We start from the raw sequence: 25,541 nt of genomic DNA on the forward strand, positions 1-25,541 counted from the left end.
TGAGTAAATGATGGCAGAATTTTGATTTTTGGCAAGAGTGTCCCTGTAAACTTCAGAATTTTTTTTAATGAAATCTATAAAGTTTTTGATACAATGCCTAATTGGCATGTTTTACAAGTGGCCTGTTCACCTGTTCACCACCGTCTGTGTCTTTATATGGGCCGGAAGCATTTTTACGCGAGTCACGTTTCAGAACACACACGTAAAATGACGACTCGTGTTGCATTTTAACCCAATCAAATAATGATTCAAGAAGAACTTTAAAAAAATGTTGAATTACTTGCTGTTACTGGATATGGACAATGTGCGTGCTGTGCACCGTATATACTGCAGAAATAGAGTAGCTGTTCTTTTTTAGTCATGTTACCTTTTTATGTGTTAACTTTGTCCCAGCTATTCTCTGGTCTGAAACCAGGAATCCGGTGTTCTTCCAGAGAACCTGTCACCTGACTGAGCAGGACTTTTCTGGGCCGTTATAAATGATCCTCCAGCAGAAAAAGCTCCACCTTGCGGAAAAATTCTGGCTCCACTTTCGGTCACGTCACATAACTCGATTCGTTTTGCTAAGTACATAGAGACTGTTTATCAGCTTCTAATTGTCATTGAAAAGTCATTGTGCTTCAGTCTAAAGGATAAATGATTGAGCCAAATATTAACAGGATGTTTTGTGATGTCAGTATTGGCCCATTGACTGAGTTACTGAATAACAGCAGGGATTGACCCTGTGTGATATCTGAGTTTGGGAAATTGCTCTTTTTATCGTGGCCAACAGTTTATCTTTACAGCTTGTTTTTTTTTTTAATGTAGTGATTTCTCAATGTTTGAACCATCTATCTGGAAATTGAAAAGGAAGTTAATTGTATTATGCTCGTGATTTTATGATACTTACAGTTAGCTGCCCTTATCAATATTTATGTCCGAATACCTAGCAGGTACAACCATCCCAACATTTAAATTCTATGGAAAAGTTACAACTTTACAATGCTAGAGAAAGTCAAACATGATCTAAAATCATGATGAAAAGAGGGGGAAACGTCATGTTGCACCAACATGAATTAGAAAGCTTTACCACCCATACTAGAATTGATCACATTTTATTGTGGTAAATTGTATCTAACTGGTAGAATTAATAATAGGTAATTTTATTAAATATATAGGCTATTTATAGATTTATATTACAACTGTGGCATGTTGCAGCTATAGAGTTTCTAGTTTACTATTTTTCATATCATGCTATAGATCAATAAAAAAATGGGGGGAAAAGTCAACAGGCCTAATGAGGATTCATCAATGTTCTTACTATAGCCTTACTGTAATAAATGCTACAGCTCAACAATTACAAGAATGGTACAAGAATGGATCTTCTTGAATTATTGATCAAACAATACGGTTTTCCGCATGTGTGAAATGTGTTCTGTTTTAATGATGTCTGATATTAGGAAAAACCATCAGATATTCCTCCGTTAAGAGCCTGATGAACTGTTAAGAAGTAGGACGTAAACAATGTTCTTATATTGAAATTGTTTAAGTAAAGTTAGTTTGGATTCCCGGCACACAATTGTCAAACCGAGATGCTTAAATAATATAAAATACATCATATCTCCTATATGTAAACAAGTAATCGTTAACTAGGCTATTAGCATGAATTAATTAGGATGGCTGAATTTACATGTTTAAGAAACAGAAGTTGAAAATGTGCACGTTCAAGCTTAGTAAACAATCTTTTTAAATTGCTTAAATTGCTATTATACTTCATGTTCAAAACTGTGTCAGGAAGTGAGCCAGAAGGAAGTGTGTTCATGTGGAAGAATGTTTTACATATATTTTGCCTATTTTTGCCTTCCCTCATTTGTTGGTAAACGTCATCTATGTGTTCTGTATTGATAAGACATGTTCTACTTGTTCAGTTGTACATTGGAATGCTCTTACAGTAGTTATAAACTTGTAGTTGGGATATTTTGTATTTGCAGACACCTGACTATTAGAGTTTCAGCTGGTTAACCAAGCAAAGGTGTGGCATTGGCTGCTCATTACACACACACATATAAACACACACACACACACACACACACACAGCAGACGCAGAGTCCGCTAAAGCTCAAACACTAGAGGAGAACCTTCGGTCAGGTAAGTTTTACTATATATAACTCTAATTTATAATATGTATCAGTCAGAGAGAATCTGTTGGACTCATTTCATACTATCGCCTTTTCTCAGACTAATAATGTGTGTTTTTCTGTGTGTTCAAGCTCAAACTAAAATCTGCTGACTGAAGTTCGAGAGTTTTTTGGAGTGAGTCGAACAGTCCAAACAAAGCCAAAGGTTAAAGATGAAGAATAAGGATCCGGTAATAACATAATCCATTTTCTCTCTCTTTTAATTTCTATCTGAACATGTTTATCCTCTTCTTTCAGTCACAATGTCATTTGTTTGTTGTCGATTTTATAAAGCAGGAGTTCTTTGTCAGATACTGTCAGTCAACACATAATATATATTTGTAAAGCATTAACTTTCCTGACCAAAGATGAACCTAATGAATGATTCATCATGATGGTCCTTGAATCTTTTTTAAAAAGGAAAGGAAGTTCGATTTAAATGCATGAAAAACACTGTAAAGATAACATTGAAATGTTATATAGTTTCTGCCACCACTTCTTTCTTTATTATTATTATTTATTCTTTATATTATATTAATGATAATAGTTGTTGTCATTATGATAATTTATACACTGCAATAAACATTGATAAAAAAAAACATTCTGGTGGAAACTACAGTATATAGTAGTTTCTCTATACAAGTAGTCTGTTCTGGACATGTGGACTAAAAATTAATATTTTTACCAGTGTTGTAAGATAAAAGCAAGTAAATCTTATTTCATATGTCTTCTGCTTGTATAATGTTGAACTAACATGTTTATCAGATTAATTATTTGAATGTTAAATACCTCAGTGTTTTTAGTATCATTGAAAGTAAGTAGCGAGTAAAGATTTAAATAATGAACATTCATTTAATATTCAATCATTCATGGAACAGTTTTACAGTTAGTCTACTGTAATTAATTAACATGGGCACTGTTGTCTAAAATAGTCTTTTCGTAACTTCCTTATGCATGTTAAATATTCTTTTCACACTGAATTTTATTTATTTTATTTATTTAACAGGGACAATGCAAAATATATATACTGTACCAGATTTAGCTAAAAGCTAATTCCCATCGGCAGTTCCTTGGCAGGTGCCAATAGCATGCAAAATATTACAATAAAAAAAAAATATATATATATATATATATATATACCAAACCCATAATAAACACAACATCAATACTTTTACCATACACACAGTAAAAAACATACTGCCCACATTCAGTGTCTCATAGCTGTGAAAATCAGTGTCTCTAATTACATCACAATATGGAAGCAAACATTTTTTCAAATGCTTTTTGAACCTGAGAAACTGACAAAACTCTAATTTCTTTCAGATCTGTGACAATCGTTCTCACGTGAACCATGGTTTCCAACATGAGGATCAGCGGCCCGCTCCATATGCACCTTCTTCTGGAATAAACCCAGCTTTACCGCAGTACCCTGGCCCCCAAAACCCACAGTTTCTATACCAGAACCGGCACCAGTGTGCGCCTCGAACAGCACCTGTTAGTACCTACCACACGACCACACCTGGACTCCACAGTGGCGCTAAACAAGCTCACAGAGGTATTTAAAGCTTTTTAAGGCACTGAATGGCTGGTGTATTTGTTTTTGGTGATTTCCAATATCTACAGCATTTTTCAAAAATTGCTTACTGCACCTTTAAGATGCGTTTTCAATGATCCGATCACAGGTAGTCAGCCAAGACTCATTACCGTTCACACCTGGTACTAACATGCGTGTCTGGTATAAGAAAGCCACTTGTTCATGAAAAATTATCTAAACAAAACTTACACTTACTGGTAAAATATGTATGTTCTGCGAAGCAAAAATGCTTTTGGTTTTTGTTCTTTTAACTGTTTTAATCAGTGCCACCACCAACAGATATAAAAGAACATAAGCTAATTATTCATACATTTATAATGTTAACAATAGAGCTGAGGGATTAGTTTTGAAGCATTATAGAAAAATGCATCAATGAATTTGTGACAATTTGTAAAATAATCAAGAAGCTAAACAAAAGCATAAAGCAAGTAATTTATTCTTCTAAAATAGTATAGCAATGTTACTAAAAATCCCTTTTGTTATAAACTCTGAAATTAGAAAATTAATACAACATTTGTTATTAGGAAAGAGATATTAAAAACTATATTAAAAATGTTGGGGAAAAAATGCATAACCTGCCCCATTTGTTATAAAATCTGAAATTATACAATTAATACCAAATTTGATATTAGGAAATAAATATTAAAAAACGATAAACAATGCTTCTCAAAGCTGGAGTCAGGCCTGGACAAAATATTTTATCAGTATTTATCGTTTAAATTTTGTTATAAAATTTCCAGAATTTGTAAGCTGAGACTTTGTTTCTTATCAAAAGTAATAAAGCTCAAAGTTTAATGCGATTTATTAGATGTGAGGCGCGCTACAAATAATGTTTAGTGAAGTTTAGTTCATGCTTCCCATGAAAACACCACAGACTAAAAAGATTGATGGGATTTAATAATCGATCGTGTTGTATCAAAATAAGAATCAATGAACTAGCCCTAATATTTAATGGATTTTAAAGCTGTTTAAGGTATTCATTATTTAATGCTTTTTTTTAAGTTTTGTTTTTTATGAACTTTGATTCTCTGACAGCTTCCAGGAGAAATAAATGGCCATGGATCATTGGCGCAGTCGTGACCCTCCTGGCCATTGCTGGGATCATAGTTGCGGTGCTTTGGTATTTTGGTAAGAAACTCTCTCATTGGCTTTCACACTGTACATCCACACGTTGTTTCTTGTTCTGATGTCCTCTGTCTGCACACACAGGTGTGTTTGAGTGTTTGCTAGGGCGGCGCTGTACAGCAGATAACCGATGCGTCAGCGATTCGCAGTGGTGTGACCGTAAGCTGGACTGTCCATCAGGAGGAGATGAAGCTCATTGTTGTAAGAATTCCTTACATATGTTAAAGAGATAGTTCACCCAAAAATGTAAAATCTGTCAGTAATTACTCTCCCTCATGTTGTTCAACCCCGTAAGACCTTCGTTCATCTTCGGAACACGAATTAAGATATTTTTGATTAAATCTGAGAGCTGGATCACTCCTATGGAGTGGACTGTCACTTTACGTTCGAAAATCGATTGCACAACTGATCGGACCAACCAACACAAGTTTCGAAAACGAAAATAGGGAATCGATTTTAACTGCCTTTTGTTTTTTAACCAAAAATGTGTTTTAGGTACACAGATCAATACACAGAACATGTAGGATGTTGGAAAATAACAATTGCTGCGTCCCAATTCGCATACTATCCGTCCTAAATAGTATTCGAAAATAGAATTATTGCGTCCCAAATCGTAGTATGTTGAAATGAGTGTTCCAAAGATACCCGGATGGTCTACTATTTCCGGTCAGAATCCGAACTGCAGATCGATGCGCGCGCTAACGGCTAATATTGCCCACAACCCATCGCGCGTTGGACGAGGATTCGGTTAGAACTACAAACACGAGTGAAAAGTGTTAAAAAACTACAGACATGGAGGACGCGCGCGAGTCCGGCGGTTATGTAGAGGGGTTTAGATAAAGAGGTTTGAGTGATTAATTATCAGTATCTAGCCTGACGAAAATGTATTTATTCAATGTTGTCTACATTATATTGCATCTGCAGCAGCATTGTGAACTTTTGTAAAGATATGTTTAGCCATTACCTTTTAAATGCATCATTATATTCAAATTGCAAACACATGAGGAGAGTCTCCGCATGAAAGACCCACGACTGGCAGATGAACGTGCTCTCCGAAACGGTAGGAAATCAAATTCGATTGAATGGAGGATTTTAACTGTGTGACAGGATGATTGACAGGGCAGTTTACGGTGACTGGATGCACGCGACAGATCTGTCCGTTAAAGATGACGTGATAGTATGTCCAAAAGCTTGCCTACTCTTTTGCTACACACTGAAAAGTATGTACTTTTTCTTCACAAAAAGAGTACACACTTTTAGGTCGTAGTATAAGTGGGTGAATTGGGACGCAGCAAATGTCTTTTCTGTTAACCAAATGCTTTTTAATATTCGCTATTACTTCAGTGCAAGTGAACAAGCGCGCCGTTATTTGTTGCTTAGTGACGTGTGTGTTCAAGCAAGCCAGAAATGCGCAGATTCTGCGCAATTCGCTGTATTAAATATATCATGAGGACTCACGAGTTGCGTATTTGCGCTAAATCCACGCAGATTTGGCTTACACGAACTTCCCCGGCAAAGTGAGTAAACATAGAAACACGCCAAATTGACTCGTGATATGACAGCGTTACCCGCCAAAGTTCATTTTTATCCGTATTTGGCAGGTTTTAATTTCAATCCTTGAATGTTGCTCTCCTGTTTGTCATTGTGCAAAAAACTTCACGCCAATAAATAATCAGAAATATTGCTGACTTGTGCGCGTCTCAAGCGCCCTCTTTACGTTCGTCCTAATGCCTGTTAGTTGTCCGTGGATTTGCCAATATTTGGTGTTGAAAACGGAAACGTCTTTAGACATGGAAAAATCGATTTTACAATCGATTCAATGAACATATATGTCTCAAAAATCGAACAGGATTTTTTCACAAAAGTGACAGCCCTACAGTGGCTCGATCTTAAGTTTATCAAGCGACGAGAATACTTTCTGTGTGCAAAACAAACAAAAATAACGACTTTATTTCAACTATTGATTTCCTTCTCTGCGGCGTCGAGTGAGTTCACTCACTAGTGTAACAGCGCAGCGCTTCTGTGTTGTACGTCACACGTAGGCTCACTATTGGCTGACGCTGGTCATGTGTGTGATGATGCGTGTGACGTACGACACAGAAGCGTGAAGTCACTTGGACTATTGTAACGATGTCTTTAATAACTTTTCGGGGAACAAGTGTCAATCCCTTAGAAGCCTATGGAGGAGTGATCCAGCTCTCAGATTTAATCACAAATATCTTAATTTGTGTCTCGAAGATGAACGAAGGTCTTACGGGGTTGAACAACATGAGAGAGAGTAATTACTGACAGAATTTACATTTTTGGGTGAACTATCACTTTAAACCGTGACTTTCCTGATCCCGATCGATGATGCCCTCTTTAGGAAACCCAGTATACAGCTATACTTCTTTCTTTGTTGTTGTTTTTGTAGTTCGTCTGCATGGATCTAATTTCCTCCTTCAGATGTACTCAAACGTGAACCACAAATGGGAGTACGTGTGTTCTGATGGATGGAATAACAACCTGGGAAGAGAAGCATGTGCGCAGATCGGATACGAGAGGTAATGATAGTGTGACTTCATCTCGGTATGACATTTTCCCCAAAGAAATGAACACTTTTATTAAGCAAGGACACTTGCAAATGATTAAAAGTTACAGTGAAGAAACTTGTCGTGTTACAAAAGTTTTTTATTTCGAATAAATGCTGTTCATTTGCACATTTATGGAAGGTTTCCATAACGATATTAAGCAGCAACTGTTTTCAACATTGATAATATTACATATTTCAGCAAATCGGCATATTAGAATGATCATGTGACACTGAAGACTGGAGTAGACTTCAGCTTTGCATCACAGGAGTAAAAAGTGGAACACTTTTTTTTTAATTGAAATATTAATTACAGTTTTTACTGTTTTTTGATCAAATAAATGCAGTTTTGGTGAGCACGAGAGATTCCTTTCAAAAACAAAGACTCCAAACTTCTAAACAGTAGTGTATCCATACAGTGACATGTTTAATATGTTTACAAAATGCGTTTTGAAAGAATTGTAATATGTGCTGTGTGTTTGTGGTTTATCTTCAGGGACACGTATGAGGGTTACGAGGAGATTTACTCTACAGAATTACTGGACTTCATGCTGGTGAAGACAGATTCTCTGAATATGTCCACACACAGTTTTCTCAGTAAAAGGTGTGTGTCAGAGTTCAGCTTACACTGAATGTTTGGTAACTCTTTACAATAAGCTTTCATTTATTAGCATAGGCTAGCTACATTAGTTAACATGAACAATACTTCAACAGCATTTATTAATCTTTAATGTTATTCTCAGCATTTACTAATACACTTTTAAGATCAAAATTTGTATCTGTTAACATAAGTTAAAGCTGTGAACTAACATGAACATCAACTCTTTTTTTTAACTAACATTATCAAAGGTAAATACATTTTAAATCATTGTTATTAATGCATTAACTAATGTTAATAAATGAGACTATTGTAAAGTGTTACTGAATTTTTATACAGTTCTTCACATTGTTTAGGTTTTACACTTTTGGTTATTTTATTACGGTTTACATTAATTATTGGTTAATGATGTTTTTTATCCCCTATAAAACCTAAAAATCCTTTTATGTTTCTCTTATTTGGTAACTCAGTTCAGACTGTCCATCTAACAAAGCCGTGGCACTCAAGTGTATTGGTAAGATATTAGTTTTCCATCTCTTTATTTTTTATTTTTTGAGTTCTTTTTTTTTGTAATGAAATAAATATTTTGGGTTTTTATTAGTTTATTTTCTCTGCATGCTATTTAATCAAATTAAATTTAGTTGGTTAGGTTAGTTTGACTGTGGCTAAATTACTTTCATTAAATAATTCATCCCAGTCATTATTGTTATTGTTAACTTTAACTAAAACCTAAACTAAAACGATTAAAAAACGTTAAATTAAACAGAATAAATAAGTATTAAATAAATAAAATATTGTAATAGAAAAAAATATAGTAATAAATATTAGTTATAATAACAATATAAGAAAAACTTAATCGAAATTAAAAAATACCTTGGCAGCTCACTGAAGTAAGTTTGAGTAAAAAATAAAGCTTATAAAAAATAAAACTAATAAAAATGATAAAAGCGCATAAAAACATTACTATATCTACTATTTAAATGGAAAAAGAAAATATAAAAGTAAAAGCTAATTCAAAATTTATAGTTTATAAATTGTATTAAAATAACACTGGTCCCAATCTACAAATTTGTCTTTAACTATGTGAGAATTTCCATTTTTGGGTGAACTATACTTGAACTGGGTCAAGTATAGTTTGTAGCTAGGAAAATAAAATGTTCACATATACTAATGCTGTTTTCTGAATTGTAGATTGTGGGCGGAGCAGCGGGAGCCGGATTGTGGGCGGGGTCACGGTGATGTCGAAGGGGGCGTGGCCATGGCAGGTCAGCCTGCAAGCTTTCGGAAGGCATTTGTGTGGCGGCTCTGTCATTACCCCGTCCTGGATCGTCACTGCAGCTCACTGTGTTCAGGAGTAAGTGCTTTCATTTAGTAAGTGCTTTCATTTAATCTCATTCAACAAGCTATGATGAACTCTAATAAATGACAAACTCGTGTAGGATTTCAAATGCAAGGGACTGGACCGTGTATGCTGGATATCTGACTCGTAGAGAGATGCAAAGCGCCGTCGGCAATTCTGTAGGCCGAATTGTGAAGCACAACTTTGATCCGAGAACCAACGAAAACGACATTGCACTGATGAAGCTAAACAGTCCACTTACAATTACAAGTAAGACTGAATTTTCACGTTTATTTCCCAGCCAATAAGAACATTTCATTATAATTTAATAATACTGAAAATAAAAGAAATAAAAGCATTTTTTTCATGCAGTGTTATTTTAGTATTATTTATGTACTATTAAATTGTTTATTACTATTTTGAATTAGGACTTATGGTTATATTTTTTTATAACATATATTTATATATACGTATATATTTTTAGAATTTTAGTTTTTGTTGTTTCAGTACTTCATCGTATATAAGCTTATTTTATGTCAGTTGCTCACCAAGTCAACATTTTCAAATTATTTTTTTTTCTGGTTTTTAATTTTTTTTCTATCATAAAATCATGTTTTATTTAATTTCAGCTTTTGATTTCTTTTTATATACTTTTAGTTTTAGTTTACCATAACATCACTGGTTTCAAGCTTGCTCTGATAGTTTTTTCATTAAATGTGACACATTTATTAAAAATGTTAATTTATGTGAATTGTTAATATTTAACATTGCATTTGACAATATATAACAAAAAACAATTATATTTAAAAAAAATATAAATTTGCAATAAATAAAAAATGTGCCAGTTTGGTGAACTAAAAATAAAGTACTAAATACTCAGTTAATTTGATTTAACTAATTTGTTAAGTTTGCCCTATTCAAACCATTTAGTTATTTTGTTATTATTGCTTTAAAATTTAGTCATGCTCTATATAATTATTTTAATTATAACGATTTATGATGACCTGTTCTTCACACAAATGACTTCACAAGACAGATGTTGTATAGACCACTTTTGTAAAGCTTTTTCCGACCATTTCCGTTGTGTGGAAAAAATAAAGAGCAGCTTGAACATTCTACTAAATATCTCTTTTTGTGTTTACAGAAGAAAGGTTTGGATGATGACAGTTTTTCATTGTTTTATATGCATCTTGTTTCAGCAAACGTCAGGCCAGTGTGTTTGCCCAGTAAAGGCATGTACTTCTCTGCTCCGCGGGAGAGTTACGTCACAGGATGGGGAGCGCTGTATAGTGGAGGTTTGAAAAATTTTCTTCAAAAGAGCAAATCACAACAGATCCAAATGCATGTGCAGTGAATAAAACCGGACAGAAAATAAGTCATGTCAGCTCTCTAAAATCTCAGAACTTGAAACGCTTGACAAGCAAATTCTTTGTTTTCTTAAAGGAAGTCCCTCAGAAATCCTACAAGAAGCCAAAATTTGGCTGATCGACAGAACGACGTGTAACAGTCGACAGGTGTATAACGGACAAATCACAGACACCATGATCTGCGCTGGCAAGCTGGAGGGTGGCGTGGACTCCTGTCAGGTCAGAAACACACTCTGATAAACACACTCTGGAGAAACACACTTATGCCGAGTTCACACTACAGGATTTTAAGCCCGATTTGCAGGTCTGGCTGTAATCGCGTGCAAATCTGCGAGTGATCCGCGCGTCAAATTGGCAACACTGCTCGCCAATCTTTATGTGTGAAATACTAAACGACGCATCAAAAACAGAGCATGCTACATTTAGCATGCTAAATATCTGGAGCTGTCGGCCGACTCGATAGCCTGTGGTGTCACGTGTCGCGACGAGAAACAGCCAATGAGAGAGCAATGCATGAGGTCACTGAAAGAAAACAGCAGCAGCACCAGCAATGGCTTCAAGAAAAGTTTGGACCCATGAAATGGAGCAAAATTTAATTGAGAAACCAATTATTATTAATTTGAGAAGTCACATTTTCAAATAGACAACTCCTGTTTCGTTTCCCATTCCACTTCTCGCGTGTGTTTTCATGACAAAACGTGGTTTAGGGACCGGATAGAGTCGTTGGGTGACAGTTGTTGTCAGCTCATGGAGTGTGTCGTAGTGTGAACACCAGGGGCGGTTCTAAGGTCAGTGGATATTCGGGGCTTTAGCCTAAACTAAAATTGGGTTTTTTATTTAAATGAATTAATTAATTAATTATAAAAGCGATTTAAGGGAATAAAGATAAAGAAAGTCTTATTGTTATAGGCTATAGCATATTTTCGAATCAAAAAGGCAAAATTGAATTTAAAAAAAAGTTGAGTAATTTGCGTCACCGGATACTGTCCGTAGTTGAGCATTTCTATTGTAAAACAGTTGTCAAATATTAAATGTTTATCTACTTACATTTTAACAGGCATTCGTTCACTGTTAACATCCTTCTGTGAACAGTAAGCCTTAATCATTCTGACATTGATGAGGTAGACCGCTGAACTTTGTCATCCTAACAACACACAGAGCGTTGTGTAATGGAGTGCATCAGAGCAGCATCAAGAATATCAAATACATTGCAGTGAATCTCTTATTTGCATCTTAAGTTTATTGCCAATAATAATGACAGGTGTGCGAAAAGTGTAGAACTCGGTGAGCTCGCGCAAAACACATCTTCAGCACAGCGACTCGTTTAAACGCCTCTGATTGGCCGATGCGTTTAACAGACATGTCTGTGATTGGCTACAATGCCCAACGCTGCAAAAGCACATTGTTAGTACCTTTAATGCAAAGGGAAAAATATAAATAAAACTGTAATATGCACTTTTCATGGTTAGGTAATCATCACTAGTGTAACAGCGCAGCGCTTCTTTGTTGTACGTCACACGCATCACACACATGACCAGCGTCGGCCAATAGTGAGCCTACGTGTGACGTACAACACAGAAGCGCTGCGCTGTTACACTAGTGAACTCACTCGACGCCCACAGAGAAGGAAACCAATAGTTGAAATAAAGCCGTTATTTTAGTTTGTTTTTGCGCACCAAAAGTATTCTCGTCGCTTGATAAACTTAAGATTGAGCCACTGTAGTCACTTGGACTATTTGACGATGTCTTTAATAACTTTTCTGGGCCGGCAAGTGTCAATCCCTTAAAGGGTCATGAAACCCTAAACCAAATTTTCTGAGATTTTAGCAGAGGTATTTGTGTTGAACACCATTAAAGACAATGTTAGGATCTGTTAGATTTAACAGTAGGGTGAAAATAGTTAAATTTTAGTTTTCCCCCGCTATTTCCGTCTTCCGGGTTTAAAATCTTCATCGCAGGCTGTGACGTGGCAGAGCACAGTGTAGTGCGTTGATGACTCATCGGTCTCTCATAATTATTAATGAGACTGAGTTTTTATATCCTATGAGAAGACACTGTCTCTTAATTATTCATGACACCACGTGGATCTTTCCACAGAAATGTCAAACTGTGATATCGCGCAGTAAAGGAGAGAGACAATCATGGGACGCAAGTGTATATTTTCGTGGTGCAAAAGTCAAAGTGGGTTGAATATATTTCCCCGCGATGCTGCCAGGGCTGGACTCAGGCCTCGGGCGGTTGGTTTGCCGGCCATCAACCACGGACACATCTAATCCGTACGTGTGCCGCAAACATTTAACCCGAGAGAGCTTCGAGAACTGGAGAATGGTGGACTTCGGCCCTGTCGATGACCAATGCAAGTTACGTCTTGCGAGTAATGCGGTACCAAGTCCTGAGGACTTTACTATCCCTTCAGAGGTATGTGTGTGTCTAAAATGTAACCCTGGTCATTTTACTTGCCTTTTGTTAATATAAATAAGCGGTCGTTATGAACATTTTAGATATTTCGATAATATATCAATTGTATGCTTAATGTGGGAGACTTGTGAATGTGTAGTGTAGACGTGCGGGCCGGGCAACGCCGTGTGGTGTGTGTGTGTGTGTGTGTGTGTGTGTGTGTGTGTGTGTGTGTGTGTGTGTGTGTGTGTGTGTGTGTGTGTGTGTGTGTGTGTGTGTGTGTGTGTGTGTGTGTGTGTGTGTGTGTGTGTGTGTGTGTGTGTGTGTGTGTACGTGCTTGCGTGCAGGCAGGTGAGCCTGCGAAATGATTCGGGGTCAGAGAGAGAAGCGGTAGGATGTGTGTTTGGACGAACGACTGAAAACTCTGAAATGATTGTTCATTATTGATCGTACATTGTACAGAGGTCAAAATTATTGTACAAATACGATAATTATCGTATATCTGGCAACAGTGCTGGCTGATGACAGTTCCCACTCTCCCCTGCCGTGCCACCCCCACTCCCTCCCTTCTTCTCTCAGCCATCCACGCCCATTTAAGTTGCATTTTTCAAAAAGATTGTGAGCTAGACTTGAGCTGAAAGAGGGGGGTTTCATGAACCTTTAAGCCCCGTTCACACCAAGCACGATAACGATAAATATAACTATATATAACTATAAATATAACCCGTCCACACCAACGACCGATAACGGTCTTTTTATTCTAAGCACGCGCGTGCCCGCACTGCGGTTTGAAAGTAGCGAAAATGGATGACCTGCTGCTGCTTTACGTTACAAAAAAATATCAAAAGGAGAACAGGGGCTTTTGGGTACACGATATCCTTAAAGAGTTGGGAGAATCCGAATTTTTATTATCATTTTTTGTTTTCAACATGTCATTGAATATGTTTTGTTGGTTCGATTCCAGTTGCGGCAGGAATATGACTGAGGTGTCCTTGAGTGAGGCACCTAACCCCCAATCGCTCCCCGGGCGCCCCCTAAGGCTGACCGCTGCTCCGGGTGTGTGTATCCACGTTTGCAGTGTGTGTGTGTTCACTACTCACTACTCTGCTCCTAATGTGTGTGCACTTACTTGGATGGGTTAAATGCAGAGGTCAAATTCCAAGTATGAGTTACCATACTTGGCCATCACGTGTCACTTTCACTTTACACGTCTTTGCCAGCAGATGTCCTCAGTCAGCTTGGTATGTCCCGAGCGCATCTAAACAGTGAATCTAGCAAGTCTAGTGTAATCGATCTAATCTAACAGTGAATTTAGCTGACGAAGTCAATGATGGGATAAAAACATCGCCTAGTCAACACCTTTATGTATACAACGCCTTTTTCACTGAAACTTCACTAGTGTTGTCAAAACTAGCGCTGGATAGCCTACCTGAGGTAATTTTGTTACACTATGCTAAACTGCATAATCATAACTCATCGTTAATACTTCTCACCATTTATTCCCAGATTACGACCGATTGCTTTCCATATATCCATCTTTTGAGGATATATGGAATCATATATCATATGTTTTGTCATGAAAACACACGCGAGAAGTGGAATGGGAAACGAAACAGGAGTTGTCTAAAAAGGGGGTTTGACTTGTCAAACAGTGGAGGATTTTTTTCTACCTCGACGATTAACTTCTCTGCAAAGTCATCTGCCATTTTAAATGCGCGAGACCTTCAAATTAGAATGGATTCTGATTGGCTGTCAGTGTTTTATCGTTCGACAGCTGGGAAAAAATCGTTCTGAAAGTGATCCCAACGATACCGTTCCTCATATCTTTATGGTTATAGTTGTGGTGTGAACTCTGTTATTCTTTAATATGGAGAACGATTTTTAGAATTATATCTTTATCGCTATCGTGCTTGGTGTGAACGGGCCTTTAGAAGCCTATGGAGGAGTGATCCAGCTCTCAGATTTAATCAAAAATATCTTAATTCGTGTTCCGAAGATGAACGAAGGTCTTACGGGGTTGAACAACATGAGGGAGAGTAAATACTGACAGAATTTACATTTTTGGGTGAACTATCCCTTTAAGCCCCCTTAACCCAGCCCTAGCGCCGCCCCTGGTGAACACCACAACGACTTCAAGACTCCAGAGCAAGTCACGTATAGTGTGAACAGCACAGCGATCTGCCGACGTTCAAAGTTGTGTGTGTGAACTCGGCATTAGATGCTGCTCGATCATTCAGAACAGTAAATTAGAGTACGGTAAATGTAATATATGTGCTACGATTAAATAAGTGCTGTTCCACACAGGGGGACAGTGGGGGTCCTCTGGTCGTGAAGGAGAATTCTCTATGGTGGCTGGTTGGGGACACTAGCTGGGGTGATGGATGTGCTTTCAGAAACAAGCCCGGAGTCTACGGAAATGTGACCTACTTCCTTGACTGGATATATGAACAAATGCGGGTAAGAAGTCAAATAAAAATCCAAACTGTTTCACAGAAAATGTATTATTATTATTAGTTACTTTATAAAATATACACTTAATTTATAATATGTATTATTATTAAAACACCTCTTTGCATTCTTTTTCAGAAATATTAGCTTTTACATTTATATAAAGAAGTTTTGAGAAGAGCCACTGATCCAAACCAATGAAACGTTGGAACTGTAACCGTCCATGAGACTCTTTTCTATTCTTGTTTTTCGCTTATTTTATTTCTTCTTGTTTTCATGTTTCAATGTTTTCCGATAAATTTAAAAGAACCATTTATTTATTTTCACTAGTGCAAATGAAGGGAATTCCACAGTATATGCACTTTTCTATGTATGTTTTGTATAAAGAGCACAATTGTACAAATGACTTGATCAAAATCTACACTTGATGATGGTGTCCTGCGTCACTGGCTAACTTCTGTCATCTGGGATTCTTTGATATTGCAACAGTTCGTATTTACATTATTGCAGTAAGCTATTTGACAATGTAACGGTGTGACGGCAATATTACCGCTCCCATCATCCCTGTGGACAGACTGTATCGCAAAATAATACTTGTATTATAAAGCTTTACAGATAGTTGTAAATACATCAATATTTTTAGGTTAAAATTTATTATATAAAGGAAAGTATATATCCGAGCTCCTCTGACCATACTTCATTTATTTCACTATTTTTAATCACTTGTTTTGCCTTCACATTAAAGTAATTTTTATGAATAACATTTTTTCAAGCGGTCTCGAAATTACAACACATTTATAAAATTACTTAAAATACTGAGTCAATTATGATACACATTTATGTTTTATGTTTTTTAATGTATATGTGGAATTTGACATTTATTATATTTTTAAGCTTTTATATATGAAGTATGAACTTTGATATTATCATATGTATTCCTTGAAATATAATAATATCCTGCCATATATAAATTTGCACACACAAAAAAATAAGTTCATATATGAAAAATGTTAAATATAAAAATCTAATAAAAGCTAAACATTTATATAGTAATATAATATATTCCTCAAATATATATACAAATCCAAATAATGAAAAAATATATATATGATAAATTTATATATGACTTTGGGTATTTTTATATTTTGAGGAATATATATTATCAAATCAAAGTTCATATATAAAATCTTATTAAAATATATTTATTATAATTTAATTATATAATTACATTTTATATGTGAACTTTGATATTATCATATGTATGCCTCAAAATAAAATATCAAATATGATATCAAAGTTCACATATAAAATATTTAATTATATAATTAAATTATAATTACTAAGATTTTATAGATAAACTTTATTATTAAAATATGTATTCCTCAACAAAAAAAAAATCCAAAGTCATATATAAATTTGTAAAAAAAATATATATATATAATCCAAGTTCATAATTGTTAAAACATAAAAATATAAACATTTATATAATACATGTTTCTCATAAAATCGTTTTAAAATATAATAAATGTCAAAGTCCAAATATAAAATTAAAGTTCAAATGTGCAGCATGAAATATGTGAAGCAGTATTTAAGTTTGTATATGGGTAGTTGACAAGAAACATGGATATTACTGTCTTTATGATTTTTTAACTTAAATATCACTAAATTTTGAGGACAACATAAACTATTTTACTGTTTATATTATTATACTATTTATTTATTATACTATTTATTGTGACTGTAAACAAATGGATTATTTAAATACTTCCAGATAACTCTGAGTACCTCCAATTGGATGTATACATATCTTTTATGGCTTTATGAGGCATTCAGATTCTCAATCCGCTGACCAAACCGCAAGAGTGAAAGTCATTTTCCTCAGTTTTTCTTCGCGCCTAAAAAAAATAATTCACAGTTTTCACACCAACCCACCGAGCCCGCACGGTTCCTGGCTCTCGGACGGCTAATCACCATTATGAAGTGTTCTAGCATATTCAGCTGCAGTATTTAAACCTCTCCTTTGCCTTTTAGCAGGACCTTTAATCAGCGCTCATTGAATTTGCGTCTGTAATCGGCAGATGCTCAGTGGAGGAGATCAGCGTCTGCTACCTGTTTGTACCAATTAGCAGATGCGTGACACTCGCTGACGGCTCTTCAGAGGGTTAACAGATGTGCCAATTACGGCCTCATTTGAATGAATGCTCAAGGGGTTCAACATAAGGGCTGTGCAATTACACGGCAGCCTGGGAACCCATTTCATCTTCAGCTTTACTCTCGGTCTCTGTAAGAGGGAAGTGTTGGCTGGGAACCCACGGTGTGTTGACAAACAAAACTGCTTCCCGTGAATTTTTTTTTCTCTCTCATGCACCGGGTAAAATATGCTGAGAGGTCCATAAACCCCAAAATGTCAGGCTTGTTTAGTCCTGACTCGAGCTGCACGAGATCTTAGTTACTAGAAAGAATGAATGAGATTTTTAAAGGATGTATCAGCCTATTGCCCAGGAAATGGTTTTATTAAGGTTATAGGTTCTGTCAGGAAAAAACAACATTTTGTTTTTGTGTAAAAGAGGTTTTGAAAACAGAAACTAATCCAAACCAACACGGATCTTGACAGTTTAAAGGGGATTTTATTTTATTTGTCTTCTGCAATGTACTGTGAGTAAACAAATCATACATGGTGAGTAAATAAATTAGATTAAAATTAATTAATTAATGAACAAATATTTTGTATAGCCTAAAAGAGGTTTTGAGTGCAATAGACACTGATTTTGAAAGAATCAATTGGATTTTATTTTATTAGTCTTCTGTATGCATCAATAAACTAAACATAAATAAATTAGATTAGAATAAACAAATAAATGATTACAAATGTGGTTAAAGGTATTACTTAATATGCTAAATAGATTCAAATAAAATTAATAAAATGTTGATTAATGTAGATAAATAAACATTTTATTAAAATTAGATAATATTTTTAACAGTAGGCTAAAGATAGATGCCTTTTAAATGTTGAGATCCAGGTTCCTCACGTGAGGATGATCATATCTGGGGATTAAACGATTGAAAACCCCTGAAAAACACACTTAAAGGCTAAAAATGGGAATTATATTCTCACTTTCACCTTTTGTAGGAACCAAAACAAAACTTAGAAAGTAATCCGCTGGTTTTGTTTCTAGGTAAATAATGGACTGATAATTACATAAGGACCATACATGTATAAAATGGTCAAACAGCAGGTCAGTGTTAATTTTGGCAGCCATTTTTGATTTAGTCTTAGTCTTTATCTTCATACGAAAATGCTTATTGGTCTTGGTCACATTTCAGTCGTTTTGTCTTTCATAGTTTGTTTAGTTTTGAAAAGACTGGGTAAAAAACATTATTTTAACAGAAAAGCTCTGAGTTGGGTTTTAAATTATTGAAATCTGGCAACCGTAAGTATGAACGCTAGTAAAAACAGACAACGCAAAAATGTGTTGTCTCCTTTATTTGACAAAAACAAGTGGTTTTGTTCAAGTTTTAATTCTTTTTAAAACACATTTCAGTCAGGTCTTTTTCAGGTCAACGATTGCATGTGTTGATATAGTCACAGTTATCGTTTAATGACGCATGTGTCGCTTCTCATCGTCTTGTCTTTAGTCAGGGGGGGAAAAAGATCGTCAACGAACATTTTTCGTCATAGTTTTCGTGAACGAAATGAACACTGCAGCAGGTTTGATATCAGTTTCAGATAGAAGTTACCAGTGAACCAATTGATATGATTGACTGAGTGTAAAACGATTGTTGTTGTTGTTTCAAACATATAACATCTTCAAAAGACTTGAAATTAAGTTTTATTGTACTTTGTTTTAAGTTGCTTTTGTGTCGGAGTCAAAGGTTGGCATCCCGAGTACCCATTGACGAGCACCGTTAGAAATGTTGGGCCCTATGAAAGAATATGAGGTTGGGCCCCCTACCGCACCCATTCCATTAATAAAATCGATCTCTGGGGGCCCCAAAAGTGTGTGGGCCCTTAGAATCGTCCTAAATGTCCTTTTTTTCAGGGTTGGAGCTAAACTCTGCATGGCCCTCCAGGATCAATGTTCCCCACCCCTGTGTTAAAGGAAAGATAAATATGGTTTATTTGGAAGGACATTGCATGAGTGACAGGATTGTAATATTTGACTAAACTATGTCTTTAAGGATTCACCCAGGTCAGGTGTGAGCAGCAGGACACAGATTCTCCAGAGAGGACAGATGCTGAGGTCTACTGTTCACTCTCACATGAGGTTTAGTGTCCTCAGATCAAACAGAGTGTGTCATTTAGTCTGAGGGCCTGATCAAATACACTTGCTTCTGCAGCCAATGAGGGGGGAGATCTTGTTACTGGGCAGTTATGGGTTTAGTCTCTCTCTCTCTCTCTCTCTCTCTCTCTCTCTCTCTCTCTCTCTCTCTCTCTCTCTCTCTCTCTCTCTCTCTCTCTCTCCCCCCCCTCTCTTCTTGAGGTCGATGTCATACATCAGCGTTCATAGATTCCCTGCGCTGCCGTGTGCGATTCTCCTGAACATCAGCAGTCTGTGCTGCTTTTAAGATCAGCTAATAGCATCAACTATCAGCTCACCGCAGCAACACGAGCAATATTAGCCTTATTAGAGGAACACAACCTGCTGACTTCAGATTATTTCTGTATATAGGGAATGTCAAAGGATATATTCATATTTGTATTGTTTTCTAGTATTTTCTTTTTTTACTCTGCACCGTCTGTTGCATCCTAAGTAGGTTACTTGTTTTGAAAACGCCTTTAGGCCAGCTAGAATCAAACTTTTTAATCATAAACTACTGTTTTATATAAAAAAAATTAAGATGCCTTTCATTTAAAACTTTAGATATGTACATACGTATAATTTTTAGATACTAAAACGGAAGAATAGGGAATAGTCTATCGTGCGCCAGTGTGTTTATGTAGTTCTCCTGACAAACAGAAGGGGGCGACACTGTCAGCATAATCAAAACATGCACTGACAATAAACTAACGTTACCTCAGAACGTAGTTTTGGGGTTTCCCTTCGTTTCACTTACAGGCCTTCTTTAAAAACATTAAACATTTGAACGCTTCACAAGATCAAATATGATAAATCAAGCTAATTAAGAAATCTTTAGTAATTATAACCAATATTGGCTACTATAGAATGGTAGCTAATATAGCTACCATTCATTACACATGTGCCATTTCTTGTAATCTAAGTAATCATATACCATTTCTGACTACATTTGTAAATGTATCGAACCATCAAGAAAGATGTTCTGTACCTTTTGAATACATGTAAGTACAACTTTTACTGATTTAGGTTTCAAACTTGTTATCCAGGATAGCAAATTTGTGATAAATGTATGTCATTTTCAGCATTATGCTAGCACTTCATTTCACTTTACTTTACTTTCACTTTACAATTATTTTACAGTCCATTTACCCATGTACATTCTATGAACTTATTATAGTAACTAGACTAACCCTGAAACCACCCCTAAACCTAACCTAACCTAAACCTAACCTTATAGGCCTTTACCAGTACTTTAAGTGCACATACTGTAAAATAAAGTGCAGCCAGTATTATATATATATATATATATGCATGAAACAACACACATTGGAACCTCCTGTGTATGCAATATATATAGAAGTGTATGTTTTGGATAATCCATCTATGCAAGTGTGTAAAGACAGAATATTCTTTGCGATTCACTTCAGCTTGTTCTGTGTTGGTCAGTCTTTCTCTTGACAGTTTTGTATTTGGGTCACACAGGAGCCCTCGGGCCGCAGTAAAGCATGTCCTCTACAGGAGTGATTGACACCTTCTCTGATGGCGAATGAAGTCTCCAGCTTCTCTGGGCTCCAGCCACAATAATAACACGGTCGGTCCTCTCATCTCATATTTTTAATTTAATGTTTTATGTGATGCATTGTAATTGAGGCAAATAAATTGAGACAGTTGTAGAATAACACAATTAGTGTTTTGTTTTTTTTCTAGGATGCAATCATCTTTTATTTTCCATTAATGAAACAACACCTCATTTTATGGCCTACTGAACCGAACAGCATGGATTGTGAATTAAATTGAGAGGTAAATAAATAAAAACAAGAATATCTTACATGGCATATTTACACTGAGCTATAGCCTGGCTTGTGTAACCGCCACGTAAATTACCTTTAAATCTAGAGCTGACTTCACCAGAATTATTCTTCATCTGCCTTTCAATTTACACTATCCATATCAACTATAATCCCAAAATAGATAAAACATGCTGTGATTAGGCCCATTATACCCCGTTTTAGAAGTTTGGCGTATACTTGGGTCATCATGCACTATATTCAGCTACAAACACCTGAAAGTCTTTTTGGACTATAGAACAATAGACTTTCTGTTGCAAAATGTAATTTCCCGTCTCCAGAGAGACTAGCTTGGATTTGAATTGCCTTTTATTGTTGATCTGAAGTCCGTCTGTGCCGCTTTAAGATGAAAGGGAAGAAGAATCTTGTTTCAGATCAGAGTAAAAGCTGTGGCGTTGCATGTCAATCTCACTCTCCCAGTGTTTCTGTGTGAAAGAAAAATCGTACACGAGCTTTTCAATCTCTCATTGTGTCTCTTCGACAGCAAAGAGATTAAATGGAGAGAATGTGAGACTTTGGTCTTTTACTTCTCAACTGTTCATTCTGAGAAATATATATTCACCTAAAGGATTATTAGGAACACCATACTAATACTGTCTTTGACCCCCTTTCGCCTTCAGAACTGCCTTAATTCTACGTGGCATTGATTCAACAAGGTGCTGAAAGCATTCTTTAGAAATGTTGGCCCGTATTGATAGGATAGCATCTTGCAGTTGATGGAGATTTGTGGGATGCACATCCAGGGCACGAAGCTCCCGTTCCACCACATCCCAAAGATGCTCTGTTGGGTTGAGATCTGGTGACTGTGGGGGCCATTTTTGTACAGTGAACTCATTGTCATGTTCAAGAAACCAATTTGAAATGATTCGAGCTTTTGTGACATGGTGCATTATCCTGCTGGAAGTAGCCATCAGAGGATGGGTACATGGCGGCCATAAAGGGATGGACATGGTCAGAAACAATGCTCAGGTAGGCCGTGGCATTTAAACGATGCCCAATTGGCACTAAGGGGCCTAAAGTGTGCCAAGAAAGCATCCCCCAAACTAGGGGTGTGAACCTACACTGGTCTCACGGTTCGGTTCGATTACGATTATCATGTCATCGATTCAGTTCAATTCGATATCGCAGTGCACTGCATCTGCAATTTAAATTTTTACTCCAAAAGTGATGTGTTCGGGAAGTCGCACTGACAGAAACAGTGACATTCCAGTTTAAGTTTCAATGGAGTAAAGCCTGTTTGTGCCATTTAGTAAATGAAACTGTGTGAAATCAATTTTGTTGTAAAGAAATGTTCATTTAAAAGCAGCGCTCATTCATCAGTGTATAATGTTACCATAGAGATCACGCATCAACCGTCGCCGAGCCCGCTGTTGAAGGTAATGATCATCCATTTATAATCACGCGTAACAACACAGAATAATTGTAATTTGACCATCGGGTTCGGATACTTAAATCAGCTCTATGTGTGCGTGACATGAGCGCGCACAGCGCGTGTCTTCTCCAGGTCGTGCTTACCAGGTTGTTCATTGGAGCCGAAATGTGCCCAGAATAGATGTAGGCTTTTAAAGTATTCGGAGCATTTTTAATTACTCGCACTCGCCTCCTCTGCCATTGTATGCTACCGCGACAAAGCACACACGCGACAAATGACATCAGAAAAGCGTCAGTATAACCGGTTATGGTCTATTACTGAACCGATACCGAATCGTCCTCGTCTGCATCGCGATGCATCGTAGAAACGATTAATTTCGACACCCCTACCCCACACCATTACACCACCACCACCACCAGCCTGCACAGTAGTAACAAGGCATGATGGATCCATGTTCTCATTCTGTTTACGCCAAATTCTGACTCTACCATCTGAATGTCTCGACCGAAATCGAGACTCATCAGACCAGGCAACATTTTTCCAGCCTTCAACTGTCCAATTTTGGTGAGCTCTTGTAAATTGTAGCCTCTCTTTCCTATTTGTAGTTGAGATGAGTGGTACCCGGTGGGGTCTTCTGCTGTTGATGAGCAGATTGTGAAATACTCAGACCGGCCCGTCTGGCACCAACAACCATGCCACGCTCAAAATTGCTTAAATCACCTTTCTTTCCCATTCGGACATTCAGTTTGGAGTTCAGGAGATTGTCTTGACCAGGACCACACCCCTAAATGCATTGAAGCAACTGCCATGTGATTGGTTGATTAGATAATTGCATTAATGAGAAATTGAACAGGCGTTCCTAATAATCCTTTAGGTGAGTGTATATACAGTATATATATATATATCACATCATTTGTCTCATTTATTTTATTTTACGGATCTAGGGGTGTCTTATCTTTATTTTATATTTTACATTATATTATTTTATTTATGTAATAATAAAAAATAAAAAATTGTGATATGAATTCAAACACTTTCAAGAACAAGTTAGTTGTGCAACTGCTTCACATTATTTGTCTCATTTATATTATATATTTTATAGAGTATATTTTACTATTCTTAATTTGTATTATATTAATTATACTGTTATTTTATGTGATGTCAGATTAATTATATTATATTAATTATATGATGTTATATTAATTATATTATTAATAATAATAAATCAGAAATTGCCATATGAAAAGAACAAATTAGTTGTGCAACTGCTTCACATTATTTGTCTCATTTATATTATTTTATTTGAGTATATTTTACTATTCTTAATTTGTATTATATTAATTATACTATGTTATATTATATGATGTTATATTAATTATATTATATTAATTATATTATGTTATATTATATTGTTATATTAATTTTATCATATTATTAATAATAATAAATCAGAAATTGCCATATGAAAAGATCAAATTAGTTGTGCAACTGCTTCACATTATTTGCCTCTATTTTATTTTATTATATTTTACTTTTCTTAATTTACATATTATATTAATTATATTATAAATCCAAAATTGCCAGATGAATTCAAACACCTTCAAGAACAAGTTAGTCCTAAAACTGCATATATTGTTTCATTTATTTTATTTTACTGATTTTTACATTTTTCAATAGAAATTTTTTCTAATTGAGTTAAAATTGGAGCTTGAATCACAAGCCCTAATTGTGCAGCACATAATAATGTTCATGAGGATAATTGGAGCATTATTTCTCCCAGCTGAGACCGTCTACACTGAGCAGAACTGCACATGGCAAACCCAGCGCTGTACCTTCGTCTGTCTGTCATGTTGACAGGTCTTCGGCTGAGCGATGTGAACGTCCCGTGGCTGTTCTCCAGTCATGAGTCCAGATGGAGGCGATGTTGGTCCCTGCCCCCTCCGTACACCTCCTCACCATCTGTGCCAACCTGCCGTCTCTCCGTCAGACAGTTGCAGTTCCTCCATGCATGGCAGGCGTACAGCTGTGCAGACAGCCAGCCCAACATCTGTGTGTCCCGTGGGAGAGACGGGAGATGTCCCGCTGCTGCTGGCCTTAAACACAGCCACGGGCCGCCGTCCTGCGGACCACACGGGTGTACGCTGCGTACGTGTAAAACGGGGAGGCACTCTCGGTTCAGCATTTGGTGATGAACTTCTCCAAACCTTGCAAAATTCTACAATATGAAAAATTAGTAGTTATTGCTTATATTATTATTATTATTATTATTATTATTATTATTATTATTATTATTATTATTATTTTTATCATTACAGTTTAAAACTGTTTTTTCTATTTTTTTATTTAATTATTTGGTAATGAACTTCTCCCAACCTTGCAAAATTCTACAATATGAAAAAATAGTAGTTATTGCTTATATTATAATTATTAT

At 36.1% G+C, this 25,541-nt stretch overlaps 1 protein-coding gene and 1 long non-coding RNA gene across 2 annotated transcripts; both read left to right on the forward strand.

The window, feature by feature from the left end:
• Positions 1-393: 393 nt before the first annotated feature.
• On the forward strand, positions 394-16,356 carry tmprss2 (transmembrane serine protease 2). The gene is made up of 14 exons (XM_077195649.1): positions 394-2,127; positions 2,250-2,347; positions 3,480-3,711; positions 4,786-4,878; positions 4,960-5,076; positions 7,289-7,418; positions 7,941-8,048; positions 8,513-8,556; positions 9,234-9,396; positions 9,482-9,651; positions 10,581-10,676; positions 10,825-10,967; positions 15,450-15,602; positions 15,732-16,356. Exons 2-14 carry the CDS (start codon positions 2,330-2,332, stop codon positions 15,738-15,740), a joined length of 1,476 nt encoding a protein of 491 aa, XP_077051764.1. The 5' UTR covers positions 394-2,127; positions 2,250-2,329; the 3' UTR covers positions 15,741-16,356.
• A 4,463-nt stretch (positions 16,357-20,819) lies between these two features.
• Positions 20,820-25,249, forward strand: LOC143702005 (uncharacterized). The gene is made up of 4 exons (XR_013190232.1): positions 20,820-20,892; positions 21,374-21,482; positions 21,599-21,691; positions 24,968-25,249. It is a non-coding gene; the product is annotated as an uncharacterized LOC143702005 (long non-coding RNA).
• The last annotated feature ends 292 nt before the right edge of the window (positions 25,250-25,541 follow it).

This window comes from Siphateles boraxobius, unplaced genomic scaffold, assembly GCF_051911475.1.
Source record: "Siphateles boraxobius isolate OS27281-9 unplaced genomic scaffold, OSU_SipBor_1 34, whole genome shotgun sequence".
Classification (NCBI taxonomy): domain Eukaryota; kingdom Metazoa; phylum Chordata; class Actinopteri; order Cypriniformes; family Leuciscidae; genus Siphateles; species Siphateles boraxobius.

Coding starts and splice junctions, on each gene's coding strand:
- tmprss2 (XM_077195649.1), top strand. Junction 8,049..8,512: donor CACAGTTTTCTCAGTAAAAG/GTGTGTGTCAGA, acceptor TTGGTAACTCAG/TTCAGACTGTCCATCTAACA. Junction 9,652..10,580: donor CAGTCCACTTACAATTACAA/GTAAGACTGAAT, acceptor ATCTTGTTTCAG/CAAACGTCAGGCCAGTGTGT.